Source organism: Morone saxatilis, unplaced genomic scaffold (genome assembly GCF_004916995.1).
Source record: "Morone saxatilis isolate NCDOM2014 unplaced genomic scaffold, NCSU_SB_2.0 Contig7, whole genome shotgun sequence".
NCBI classification, from domain to species: domain Eukaryota; kingdom Metazoa; phylum Chordata; class Actinopteri; family Moronidae; genus Morone; species Morone saxatilis.
The window spans coordinates 11174944-11189769 of record NW_023340246.1 but is presented as its reverse complement, the minus strand read 5'-3'; the positions used below and the strand labels follow the sequence as shown (position 1 = coordinate 11189769).

At 39.3% G+C, this 14826-nt stretch overlaps 1 protein-coding gene across 6 annotated transcripts in view; it reads right to left on the bottom strand.

The window, feature by feature from the left end:
* Positions 1-1757: 1757 nt before the first annotated feature.
* Positions 1758-14826, bottom strand: part of esrrgb (estrogen-related receptor gamma b) — a 39501-nt gene continuing 26432 nt past the window's right edge. For all 6 annotated transcript variants that reach the window (XM_035678656.1, XM_035678654.1, XM_035678655.1 and 3 more), the window contains 2 exons: positions 8799-9068; positions 1758-6153 (listed from right to left, as the gene is read on the bottom strand). In XM_035678656.1, coding sequence (XP_035534549.1) covers positions 5909-6153; positions 8799-9068 — 515 coding nt within the window. In that variant the 3' untranslated portion in view covers positions 1758-5908. The remainder of the gene's footprint in view (positions 6154-8798; positions 9069-14826) is intronic.

Genomic DNA, 14826 nt, shown 5'->3' with positions numbered 1-14826 from the left:
GTGATCATAGATTTTCTCAAGAGGTAGGCAACAAGGTTGCCTGATTAACAGGCCACAGTGTGACAGTGTCAATGCCCCTTCTTAAGCACAGACAAGCTGGACGACTGTTGGCGATTTAAGGAGAATAAAACATGGTTTACACGATGGAAAGTCACTCTGAGGACAGTGGGCCATGCCCTAATTCTCTCCTACAAGACTGACAACAGAGAAAAAGGCTACTATCCTACGAGAGAAGAGCTGCAGTGATAGGAAGTTTAAGAGACAGGTGATTATGTTTTTTCTTCTGTTTTTGAGCTTCTTTTACTTTCCTTACAGGTTTTTTCTTAATGTGTCAGTTATCCTGTAAGTGTAAATGGATAACACCTCAACAGTCACTATATTAACATACTGGTAATGCTGATATACTGTGCAGAACAATCCACAAGTTAATACTGTTATTTCCAGCAATAATATGGAGTGGCGGGCGTAGCCGTGCCAAGCGAATAAATAAAAAATGAAAAAGTGACAAGCCCATTTATATGTTTAATTCAATCTTCTGTTGAGAGATCTTTTCGCTGGACATCATAGTTGATTTTGTTTAGGGGAATGGTTTGTGGCAGGCTGATTAAACACAGACTTACTCCCCCAGCCCCCATATTGGCTGAAGTTGAAAGCCCAGTAAATGAAATGACTTCCACAGGATTGCACCGCAAAGGAAGAGAGTGTGTCAGATGTGCATTCAGCCAGTGTTGTAGCCAACACAAGGTCAAACGGGACATTGTGTAGACAGCTAACCAACTGACAGTCGGGGCAGGAGGATGCCGTTACACCCCCAAGGCACCGTCTTGCTACACGTACAAGTGCACACATAGACACACACACACACGTACATGACTGGTCACTCTAGGCGCCGTTTGACTGTACGTCTCTTATCCTGAGATCAGGCTGTGCTGTAACACTGGATATAGATGCCTCTAATGAAATTACTATTATTATTATTTTTACTATTATTATTATGTTATTTTGTGATATCTACTGGAAAAAAAATACTGATTGTTCACCAAAACGTATAGTTGTTGATTAAGTAGCTAAAAGCAACAGCACATTATATAACATACATACTAATTTTAGAAATTCACAATTTCAAATGCTTTTAAAACTAACTTAATAAGAATTTTCTAATTTTAATTTTGCCTTACATTTACTGGTAATGTTATGGCATATTGTGCATATTTTAAATATGTTAGGGGAACATGCAAATAAAATATATATTGATCGAACTTACACGGCATAGTATAGTGTCAGTATTATCATTGTAGTGCGACTGCACCTTGCAATTTTTATCAACTTGTTAAAAGATAAAACCAGCAGTCTTATTCTGTAACATATTTAAGAGTTTATCAAGCTAGTGCTCAAAAATAAACCCAAGGATGCTGTATTAATGAAGGTTTCCGTAGAGACAACCGTCAAGAGGCAATCTGACAATCTGCACAAAAACTGCTATCTTCTTCCCAATTCTTCTTTTATTCTGCAATGACATGATCACAAATGGTCTTCCTCAGGCCTGAGGGGGGGTTAGGCTCTGACGAAGACCACTGTGGTCGACACATTGTCACTTTCATGACAGCAGTGTGTTGGTACTTTTTGGTATCCATAGATCCTGGGCAACAAATGGTGATACATTAAGTTAACCTTGTCAGTAAATATGGTGCAAACTGTTGTCGTAGTTTCCCCACGTTCGTTGACTTGAAGATATTTAAAGAAATCATTTGCAGTGATTACATAAACCATGTGATTTTATTGTCACTGTACATTCAGTGCACTGTTAGATCTGACTCACTCCAAAAAAAAGCATATATTTACACATGGGTACATTAGGCATGAACACAACAAACAAAACACAAGAAAATGCCACACAATAACTGTCCAGTGAAAGTCAGCTGTGGTTGGCTTTTTGCTTCTCAGTTCCAACATTTTCACATTTTTTCCCTTTGCCTCACCAGGACTGTGAACGTGTGTGTGCATAGTCACCCTCTCCTTTTTCCAAGCATAGGGTAAGTTTATAATTAAAATGAACCAAAGCTCCCTTTTAACTTGATTCATATATCACAATTACTAACATATTGCTTTTGAGGGGAGTAAACCTCTTGGGTAATCACATGTCTACGGTACATACACCTAGCAGGGTCCTTTATACACCGCAGACTAGAACGGCCAGGGAGGTTCCTCCATGTTTTATGTAAATCTCGTCATCTCAGAGTGCACGGAGATAAGATAAGTCCGCAAATGGAACAGCGAATAAGCAGCTTTCTCCTCCGAGGAATGTGCTCCCCAATTGCAGTAGGTTCATCTACATTTTTTTTAATACCCAGTCAGTGATGTCACTTTATTTCTGTGCCACTGATTCCCAGGAGGAAGCCATGGCCCGTTTCCAAACCCAGTGTAATTTTCAAAATATGGAATTGAGGTATAGGGTCTAGACTACTTCACTCGCTATACGTCCTGCTGTGCTGATAACCAAAATCGATGAACATTGAGAGACACAAAGACACAGAAAATAAAATAAGAGAATATCCCACCTTGGACCAAATATAAGGACGTATTCTCACTTGACTCAGTACAGTGATTTATATTATACAGCTATTCGGGTGGGTTGCTAATACATCATGAGAAATTAAACAAATGATCATAGTTATATCAATGCACAGCAGCTACAGTATAGTACGGTGAAATATGCACAATACATTTGCAGTGTACAGCACTGTACAGTATGTCCACGTTGTAAACAAAGCACAACTAAATGTCAGTCTGATGCTCCACAAAATAAGGAACATAGGTGGCCATATTTGCCTTGCATAGCCCAGTGATCGTTCTGTTATGAAACTATTACAGACACCCATGAAATCGCCTTTGTAAAGGTTTAGACAAACCCTCCCCACTGTCAACCGAAATAAAATGTCTCTCGTCCCCAAGGTAGAGCCAAAGCAGAAATTTAATTGCTCCATTTCTATTGAGAATTTCAGCTTAGGAGACAATTAGAATTAATTGGATGCAGTAGAACCGTTTTAGAACTCTGAAAATAAATTAAGCATTTTTCTTTTATTTTCTTATATTAATTTGAGAAGAAGGGAAAGTTGGGAAACAATTATCTGCTATCGCTCAGTCTTCAAAGTGGACAGAGGAGGTATGTGAGGGAACTCTGGTCAGAGGAGAGGGGGTCAGCTTGTTTGGTCGAGTGAAACGCTCTCCTTTAACCATCAAAATATGAAAGACATCACATTTTTTATGGTAGTTTCATCTCTTAGTTAGGCTACAGAGTGAGACTACACATATCGACAAAGAGACTGATGTTTAATCAATGCATGTATTGACTGAACAAAAAATATAAAAAGGTTTGCATCCTGTTATCACCACCATCGTAAAGAGGATGCTCAAAAACGAATGGCTGAACTAGCATTAATAATATACTTTTTTTTTTTACCGGCTGGCTCAAAATGCAATTTTATCAGTGTTTCATTTTAAAGTATTTGAAGACTCTACGCTTTGGTTTGCTACTGTACAGAGGCGATACATCCTTCACTTCAACTTAGCTGGTTACACATTTAGGTAATTGCATCATGGGAGTTGTATTCTCTACTGTATTCGGTTATAATTATCTATGCATTACATTGCAGTGAATCCATAGCGTCTGTTCCTGTGGGGTGAATGAAACTGGCCTATGTCTGTAGTTACTGGTCACTTGGCTTTATGTTTTCTTCTTGTTTGGGCAGAAGCTAATGGCACTTAACACTTTAAAGACACTGCTGCTTTAAAGTGTTCATAAGGGACAATATCTGTCTCACTAAAGCCCTAAGAGCAGCTGATTAATCTATTATTGTATTATTTTGATCTTATTATAACATGTTGATAACTGTATCACATTATTCTGATTGCTTTCCTTGAATAATTTGGCAACTGGTTTACAATTGATAGATATTACGCTATAAAAGTCTACTATCACTTCTGGAATATACAGATTTATTACCTTAAGTTTGTGCACCTCAGTGAGTTTGTAGAAATGTACATACAGTGCCAGTATGAATGGTTAGCACCTTCATTAAAGACAAGCAAAAACCTTTGTCTAAGATACAGAACATCAGTGAGACGTCTGTTATTATTGTTAAGTTTCAATTCATAGGGTAATTCAAATTATCCTCAGAAACACAAGTGTCATTATATTTTTGCACATAAATATTTAAACTTCTAGTAATCTGTTATAGTGTTACATCCAAACATTTTTAATAGGCTGCCAAGAGGGGGCCTAAAACCCCCAGTTAAAAAAAAAACAGCTATTATTTTTAACTCAGCTTCAGCTGTGGCAGTTGTGTTGGCTGTTAATGTACACTCAGTGGTCACCTTATTAGGTACAGATGAGGTTTGGCCTTGCTGACATAGTTTGGAAAAGTTGTTTCACATGTGGCAATTATACTAAAAGGAGTGAAATGATGCCCAATATTGCCACAGCCACACATGAAGACATGAGGCCTTTGAATGAGGAAATCAGAATGTAAAATATTCTATTTCTTTCTGTGTTTATCTTCAAGATCAGTGACAGCAGAGTAAACATATAAAAGTTTCCTCTCTCAGAGCCTCAATATTTAACCTGTGTTTAAATGTGTGAGACTAGCATGCAGACTTTGGTATCACATATGACCTGTGGGACTAATGCTATAAATATAGTGACACTTGTTGTTTGAGAATACAACCTAAACACAAGAAAAAAGCAAAACCTATACAACATAATGCAATCTAATACAGCACCATCACAAACTATAGACTCAAAAATTACCAGAGAGTTGAATCAGCACAAATCTGAAACAAACTGAACGTTAGGTAGTATTTATTGCAGGGCTATCAGGTTGCATTAAAATGCAGATTAGATTGCATTAAACTGTTTAGATCCTGCTGTTATTGTGTCCTTTACCTGGTTTTAAATAGAATAAACGTTTTTTAAAACAAGCCGTACAGTTTACGATAAAAATTCTCAGCACAGAATATAGCTTATCATGTGTATTTTTCACAGTATGCTTAGTTGCCAAAATGTGTGTATGACACTGAACACAGAGAGAAGTGAGGAGGGGATTTAGTAACTATAAGCAAAAAAACACTGACTGAGATGCTACCAGACAGAGCTCGCTAGCACAATACCCATTATTGCCGCGTTTTTCATAGATGCTTAGTGCAAACTCTTTGTGAACTTGATCACTGGCCAACCATTGTCCTTCTGTAAGCACCATGTTGACTAAAACCGCTGAGTCGATGAAGCTACTACGAGGTAAATATATTACGAGGAAATTGAGAATCTTACATACCCATGAAGGGTATCGCTTTCTTTGATGACGAATATAAGAATATGTCTAACAATTCTCCCCCCCCGCCCCCGCCCAGTGCAATTTCACACAATATACAGTACACATATTATATGTAGACCAGTTAGAGACTATTGCTTTAACAACTCAGATTAGAAAATATTAAAGAAAAGAAACAAAAACACATAATGTGGCTACGTAGCCGTACAGTTCTTTAGGACATTTATATTGACACACTTCCATTTTGAGATGAAAATAAGATAAGAAAGAAATTCACAGAAGCTTCAGGTGATATAGAGCAATGGGTCTCTGGTTATAACAAGACCTCAGTTGCCTGATTTCTGTACACAACATCTTTATATACATCATCATGATCCCATGTCAATCAGGTTGATATTCACCCTATTTAAAACCATCTCAAGTCCCTTTCTCTTTTACGTTAATTACCATTTAAAAGTGTTAAAATGACTCAGTAGTCCAAGCTTCTTCCTTTCAATTGGCACGCCGCCTTCATTTTTTATGCGCTGTCCCTCGCCTCCCATTGGGTGATGCAGCTGTCTGTCAAACATCTGGCCCGGGTGTCAAGCCTTGGCCTCCAACATCTCGAGGAATAGTTTGTGCATGGGGACTTTGCCCTGCATTTTGATGCTGTAGAAGTGCTGAACAGCCTTGGTGGCGGTCTGACGGAGCAGAGGCAGGGTCATTAGCAGCTTGCCTGCCCGCCGAGGGTCCTCTGGATGCTGGGAGCCCTCAAAGTCCTGCAGAGCCTCGTGGAGGGAATCCTGGAGCCTTTGGACGGCCTCGATATTCTCTATGTGCATCGAGTCTGGAGCGAGAAGGGTGGTGGGGAAGGATGGAGGGACAAAAGAAAAGATTATTTATATTTGCATTAAAATGAAAAGCAAACATTTTCTATTAATCTGCAGGATGACAAAACATCCACAGCTGCGACAAGAACTTGGTGTTTTGCGGCTTTAAATTCCGCAGCCTGTCTTTGCAAACATGCAATTTTGGAGAGAGGTTTTCTCTTGTTAGTGGTTAATGACGCTCCTTAAATAAATGCCTATGCATGGCCAGGACTCTGGGGAGAGAGAGAGAGAGAGGAACTGTAGGTCTGTATAAATATATGGTAGGACAGGAAAAAGATTCATTTCTTTGGTATCATGCGACCACATACATCCCCCCCTGCTAATGAATTCAGATGGCTGCATTACTAGGATATCGTTCAGCTGAATGATGGCGGCAGATGGCCTTCATTTCCATAAGAAAGAGCAGTTGGCCCCCTTATGTATAGGCACTAAAATAAAACCAGTTGAGACTTATTAAAAACTGCTCTCTATGTGTAAGTCTACAAGTCAGGAAAAAAACAAAAAAAACAGGCTTGTCCTCCAAAGAACGAGCTGACAGAGTGTTTTAATGGACAAGCAGTGGTTTGCTTTCAGCCAATTTCTCTGCACAGACTCGCAGTGTCAGGTCTCATCTGTGGATGTATCATATCCACAATTCATTAACCGATAGATAAAATTGTGCACAACAAAATGTGAATTCAATTCAGTATCATAATTGAATCAAAACCATTCATCTTGGTATATCTAACGGGATAAGATGGACTCGTCTCATCCTAAAACACACTGTATTACTAAAGCTAAACCAAACGTGGCTGCTGATTGAAGCGTGTGAGTGAATTAGATCAGCTCTGCTATGTGTCATGAAAGTTGTGGAGTGAAGTAAGACCGTGTACAAACATGTAAATGAGGCAGAAAAAAGGAAAGTACAAGGCTAATTATGTTCCTAACTGACTGATTAAGTCTCTTTTACCAGTCGCCTTCTGTGTAAATTGCGTTTCTATCTTGGGAAATTAACTAGGCTATGTGGACCGCACATGTGTTCCAGCACTCTTCATTTGAAACCTTCATGTTAATGCTGATCTGATCCTCGTTTGGCTGTGCGAGCATGTGTGTGTGTGAAGCAGAGAGAGGAGGGGAGAGGGAAAGAAAGAATATGTTTTCAAATGTGTGTCAGTGTGTGGAAACGCAAAGGGAGTGTTTTCATGTGTGTGTCTGTGTGTGTGTGTTGAAGGAGGTTATGGGCGGAATGCAAAACTAACTTTGAAGAAACAATTTCCATGTAATCCGTCAGCAGCCTGGCGTCAATCCCGTCGATACTCCGCTAATTACAAAATCAATGGCCATGAATTTCCACAGCTGTCACACCCACAGGACCCCTGCAGCCGAAGCTCTCTGAGACTGTGTTCAAACGAGCCGAGGCTGCCCTCTCGCCCTCCCTGAGCCCCCCTTTCAACCCCTGCCATCCTCTCTCACACTTCTCCCTTACCTTTATACATCCCCTGTCCTTCCATCACCCACCCCTCCCCTCCAGCCCTCCTCTCCCATTCATCCTCCCCTCTCTCCACTCTCCCATGGAGAGTTTGTCATCAGAAGACTAAAGCTCTGGGCTCAGCATTTTTCATTTTTCAGTCAGGCAGGAGAAAAGACTCCTAACAGGCATTGATTAGTGGGGGACAGGCCCGGCCTCATGAAAAGCAAACTGTCGATACGGGCGCAGCATCTTCACATTGGAACAAACGAGGCCCGTCGCTCCCCAACGCTCATTCCACTCCACTTAACACATTTTATTGACAGCCCCTGTTTTCCTAATGAAATGCTAAATATATCTCCCTCGGCTGTGGCGCGCTGGCAGCTACTGTTATGGAGATGGAGAGAATGAGAGCGCAATGTGACAGTCTCACACACACACACACACGCACACACGTATGTGCACACAAATTAAAATATAGATACTGACACGCACACACACACACTGTGAGAGTGTTAAATTAAACAACCGTGCCTCTGACCTTTTTGTCCCCTCTTATCAGGTATCCTTCATTGTGGAAGTGATCGGCTCACCAGATACAGACAACCACTTGACATTTTTTTTGGTTTATTTCTTTGTTTGCTTTAATTAAATGCCAACTATCTAGATTTATCTAGAATTTAACATAGAGATGTACCTTCCTACTGAGCCCACGGCACCTTCGGGTTTGTAGAGCAAAATAAATGATATTTTGATATTTGGCCAAATTACTGCAATTGAAATGATCTTGATGCTACCTTTAAATATATAATTTCTGTTATGTCAAGTGCTTAAACCAGAAGTTATCTAAAGCACGCACTCTTTGTTTTATAGTTAACGTTCTGGCATATTTTCAAGTATGTTTCTTTTAATTTCCACCAAAAGAAGCTCATATATTGATGCTATATAATGTTTACACAGAGTGAATAAACCAAGACTCCATCAAATGGTCAAAAGAATTCTTGATATCTTCCCACATTTGCTCAAAAAAAAAAAAATTGTTATATCAACTAGAATTTAATATATATATATAATAACATATATATTATATTATATATTTAAAAAGTTCTGTGTGTTTGAACAACTGCACTGCAGTGGGAGTGAGGTTATCTGTACCTGAATTGGCGAGGGCGATGGCTTTGAGCGTGACAAACTCTTCCTTCTCCATGCGCAGCTTCTTGTAGCGTCTCACCAGCGGCAGGATGGCAACGTGCAGGTCCAACAGGCCCGAGATCCTCGCCTGCTCCTCGTCTACCACATAGTCCTCCGCGTACACGATCTCGTCCTCGCAGGGCAGTGAGCGAAACACGATGCTCAGCACCAGGATCTCCATCCAGGCACTCTGCAGTAGACTCATCTGGTCTGCCAGTGAGAGGGTGGAAAAACCTGCAGGATTAAAGAGTAAAGTGTTGGTTTTTGAGATTTTCTTTCCAGGTACTGCTGAGCACTCACACTTTACAACCACATGACAAATCATGAGTCACTGCACTGTAATTGGCCGTCTCAAGCCCTTCATATGTTTTATGGGCTATGTACTGTATATAATGCTGCATAATCCCTGGAGAAGTCCAACATGAAACAGAGGCCGATGAGTGTATGTGGTGGCTTAAGGGAAGAATATAAATCAGTCAAGAGTAGAGGCCTTTGAAACGTGAGCCGAGGCTGCTTCAACCGTCAACCGTCAACAGTCGGTCCTTCTGCAGCCCACTACATAAGTACATGAGACACCGCTTAGTGGGGACAAATCCACTCGTAAACCCAGCCATCTCTTGTTCTTGTCATGGCGAGGACGAAAGAATACAAAATTAATTCTTCTTTATAACAAATTAATTCTGGATTTTAAAATTCTCTGTTATGTCTGTTTGTGTCACAATCTGTCACAGTTCAAAGTTATTCATCAAACTTATATGAGTCGTAAAAGAGTTTCATTCCTCAAACATTTTTTGGGCTATCATGCCTTCATTAGAGTAGTTTCATATGAAGTTAAGCAATTAGTCATGTGAATTTTCAAGAGGCATTTTGGATTTATAAATAGGTACTTAACTCCTTAACAAAGGAGCTATATATTTGGCAATGTATACAGAATGCAAAAAATCATATGTGGACCACACTGGGCCCAATACTAAAAAGATTCACATATAGTCACATTATATCACATAATAGAGTCACATGAGCAAAACTATCCAAAGTGGGCCACATGTGCCTGCAGTGTGAACGTATCCTTTGAAGCCATTTAGAGTTTAATGGATTACATTTGGTCTTAAAAAATATGACATTTTAAGAAAATGAATTTCAGTTAAAGGGAAGATACAGCATGTTGAGGTCAACATTAGGTTTACTGAGAAATGATTGAGAGCCATCCATAACTGCTGAGTGATGAAAGAGATTTGAGTATGCTGTGTTTTTAAAGATGTTGAAATAGTATAGGTTTAGCCAGGTTTTGTGCAGAAAAATTAAGATGCAAAGTTTTTATTAATCAATTTTGGAGTAAAATACTGCATTTTGTGGAAAAGTAAAAAAAAAAAAAAGGATTGTTGTAGCTTTTTTTCTAAACTTTCCATGGCATCACACAGCCTGCATCTATGGAGGAGTTCAGCTCAGTTGCCTAGAGTAATTTATTAGTTGTAATGTTACTTATATCTTCTGTTTGTAGTCATTTATTTTTCTTTTGTAAAGTCAAACATAAGTACCTGACGAACTATATACAACTGAAATTGAAAGCAACCTCAGACACCACCCTGATGAAGTATACTGAAGAAGAATTGTTTTTAAGTAAGAGTATTATAGTGTTTTAAAATTAGAGCTGGTTATCACATGAAGTTACGACTGTGTCATAAACACAATTACTGGGATTCTCTCTAAATGAACTGCATACAATTAAAACACAGCACAAATATATTCCAACTGATAAACACCTTCTTGGTCTCCTTTGTCTCTTGTGTTCAACCTTCTGAGGTGGGGTTAACAATTCATCCAAGATCTGGAGGTCGACCCATCAACGCTCTTCTCTAACATTCACACACACCACATCAAACAGACAGACATCTGAAAGGACCTCAGCCGCCACAATACCTTTCACCACTCTATAGTGAATAGGAAGGTGATGGGGGGTATTGACCAGGGCCTTGAACCCACCACTCTGCTTACTTAAATCTGAGGTTGTATGGATGGGGGAATGGGGCAGGTTGACTTAAAAGAGGTCCTCCCGATGGTTCTTATCAAGCAAATAGAGAAACGACGAGGAGTGAGAGAATGAGGGAGAGAGAAAAGAGTGCTGGGGGTGTCATTGATTAGTAGATTGTAATCAGTCCACCAAATGCGAAAGGGGGATCGATCCAAGCCTCAGATCTGACAAACAGACAGCTGATGGAGGACATCCGGTACACGTTTAGTGGGGGGATGGAGGGACTACGGGATCACGTAGATACTGTAGGCTGCATTAGGAACTCTCTCCACCTCCAAAAGACACTTTTGCGAGGGAGGTTCAATGGCTATACTTAACTAACAACGTGAGTTAGAAAAAAAAAAAAAGATTACGACGAAAAATAATGCTTATTACGAGTATTTAAAACATCAAACCTCTCATACAGTTAAAAACTTTAATTTTTGGAGCACTATTTATTTTCTTATTCATGTTTTTTTTCTGCAATACTCCCTTTCTTTACAGACTGTGTAAAAAAACCTCTCTTTTTTCCCTTCATCATTCTTCTCTTTTCCCGCGGCATCTTTTTTTCTTCTTTCCACTCAATTTCCTGAAGCGATGGAGTGACTTCCTCGCTCCCCGGGGGTCGCCCCCAAGCTTGAGGTGCGTCGCCCGGAGGTGGCTGAGTTAAGTGTCACTGTGGAGGGTGATTGGCCCTGATGAAATATCAATATTTCACCCTACTGATTTACTGCCGTTTGACCAAACATGACACAATATTGAGCAAACTGGGGAATGTCTGTGTCTCCGTCTCTGCAGTTTTCTCCCCTTGTGATGACGAGAAGCATGAGCAGAGACAAGTGTTAACACAGGTTTTCCACTGCACTATGAGAAACCTATGATAAATTATTGTCTACTCTTCCGCCCTGCAAAGGCAGAGAGCAGTAAAGAAGAAATTAAGGAAATTGAGTTTATAGGCTGGCAGGCAAACTGCGTAAGAGACAGAAAGGTTGTAATGCCTTAATTTATACCGTTATACTGATTATAAAAAAATCACTGTCATAGACTCTACAGGATACCTTAAAAATGCAGATAAAGCACTCTGCCATTCAATCAATCTTCAGCAAAACCAGGGACAGCTTTCTTTCTTTCTAAATGTGTCATTTTGAACTAGTTTGTGTAAGAAAAATATTAATATAATAATAATATATTTTACATAGTTATAGCTACAGTTCATATAGGTTGTCTCTATAAAATAAATGTAAATAATACATTTAAGTATGTTCATTTTAAAGGTAACTTAAATACACAGAATTGGGAGCTACTAAAATTCTGCTAAGCTACGCTAGTTACCTTTAATCAGACTAGTTTAGCTGTTTTTCCTTCACTACAGGATAGCTACTTAGTTATGTTGGATAAGAAACTGAATTAACAAAATACTGTTTCAAAATTAATATTTTTTAAATAAAAAGAAAGCAGGGTAAAAGAAACAACATTTAGCTTTAGCTAAAGTTAGCTGTTGCTATCTCAATGGCTACCATATAGCTATCTTACTTTAGCTGTCTAATTAGCCGAGTGTAGTTCTTTTTGTTCATGTACTGCAGTTTAGTTTGGTTTTTAGTTCTGTTTTGTAGTTATTGTATATGTTATGTGCTGTTTTTACAGAAATTATACATTTCAATGGGTTTTTTTTTAAAATGCAGTATAACCAACCCTTTCCCTTAGAAATGATCTTCATATAAAAGGTTGCAACAAAAGGTTTAAAATAATTATGCTTTTAAGGTACGGTATGGGAAAGGTCATGGTCTTGGTTAAACACCAAAACAAATCAAAATTGACTTCAAGCATGAGGCATATTTCCTACATTAACAAGGGTTTTTGCTGCTGAAACCAAACCACATGCAGGACAAACCCAGTGTCCATTATGTCTTTGTAACACAGGATTAAATCTACATATAACATCCCTTGATGTTACAGGCCATACTGAACTACATTACACCACTTGTCTATTTCTATAAGGTAATCCTCAACATACTGTGGGATGTTAGTGATTGTTTGCAGAAAAGGAGAGTGCTCTGGATATGCAACAGTACAGTACAGGTACAGATCAGATAAGTAATTGAATCCCTATTCAGTACAATGAAGAGACTGAGTGGTTGGCAGTGAAGCTTGAAGCTGTCATTGAGAGCTAGGTCTAAAACAGACAGCAGTTCACTCTCTATTCATTTAGTATCATTACAGGCCTCCTAAGAGCCCTAATGGGCCTAATAAAAAGACAGAGGTAATAATGAGACTAGAGGGCCCTATATGAGCAGGAGGAGCAGGAGGGGGGTAGAGCCAGGGGAGCAAGAGAACAAGGAAGCCAGAGAGTGTGTGTGAAAGATATGATGGTAGAGACTGTGTGTATGTCAGAGAAAAAGAGAGGAAAGAGAAAGAAAGCGCAGAACTGAGTGAACATTAAATACCAGAAGGTGCTGAATGCCTCGCGATGTTGCCCCTCATATAAATCTACACATGTGCACTTACATGTCTGAGATGGTGCGTGTGTGTTAACAGCTGCACAAATTAGTGGCCACCCCTGACCCCCCCGACCACCGAGCTACGATTCTGTTTCCACTTTTCACGACAGTGTGTGTAACATCCAATCAATGCCTGCCTAGTGATGAGTTACAGCCAACACACATCGGTGCAAATATTTGCTTTCATATTTAAAAAACTGAACTTGTGCACATTACAGTACATAGCAAGTATAATTGTAAGCAGCTCTACTACAACCACTAACATCTAACAGAAACCTATTCAACGTTGCATGTTTCTTTCCAGCTTTCCACATCTGGATGTTGAAGGACTTTTACATTAATGGAGCGATCTGCAGTAATGACTCTTATTACCTCATCGTTAAGGCCATTTGCTCAGTGGGCTATGAGTGTAATGGTGGGAGTGGACTGTTAAACTGTAGGGACCCCTTTTGTCTTAATCGTTACTTGGTGACACCCTGACCTGGTGGCCCCGGGTAAAATGTCCCCAGAGTGTCACATGCCCCTTTCATAACTCTGTCAGGTCTGGATTTAGATCTTCGTAGCGTACAAGATCAATAGTTATACATAGAAAATGTAACAGAGATTGAGGTCCAAAGATCTGACTTCTTTCTGCACCCCTGCAACTTTGATTAAATTTAAGAATTTGATTGTAAAAGACCCTTTTATTTTTACTGTCAGAAAAACATCAGGTCAGTGATTTTACTTTTGTCCCTCTTGAAGCATCTTCCTACTGCAGCAGCCTTTTCCTCGTATCCAGTGTCCCTCGAAAGCTAAAATCTCCTAATCAGACCACACAGCTCTCCTGTGGCTTTGCAAAGTCCATCCTCTGAGGATCCCCGGGCAGGTTTGGGATCAGCACACCTTCAACCACCCCCAAACTGTATTAATTAAGGTGTCAAATGTAAATCTGATGACGAATCAGTGATTAGGGTGTACCCTGGACAGAGCGGAGAGCTAAGCAGCTGGTTAGTGTTGTGCCAGCTGGAAAATAAATGAATAAATCCACAGGTATAGGAAAAACATCTCCAGTTGATCTGTTTAGTTGTCTAGTTGTAAAGGAGAAATTAATATCCTGTATGAGAGTTGATTATATTATTTTGATAATTGATTAATTGTGTTTCAAGCAAAAACATGAAACACTGTTTGGTTCCAGATGTAAGGATCTGCTTTCTCTTAGTTTTACATCACTGTAACTTAAATAGCTTTGGGGATGCACTGTTGGTGAGATAAAACAAGGCATTGTAAAGCTGTTTTAATTGATTAATTTAGAAAATAATTGGCAGTTTTTAATTGGGAATGAAAATAGTTTGTTGCAGTTCTACATTATTATATTATAATACTTGATTGGATCAATGAGATGTTGACGCTCCCTTTAAAAACGTACCAGGGCCCAAAATGTCTGTTTCAATCTGTCTGATAGAGACGAAAAGAAAAGATCTTTGAACATTTGCATAACAAGTCT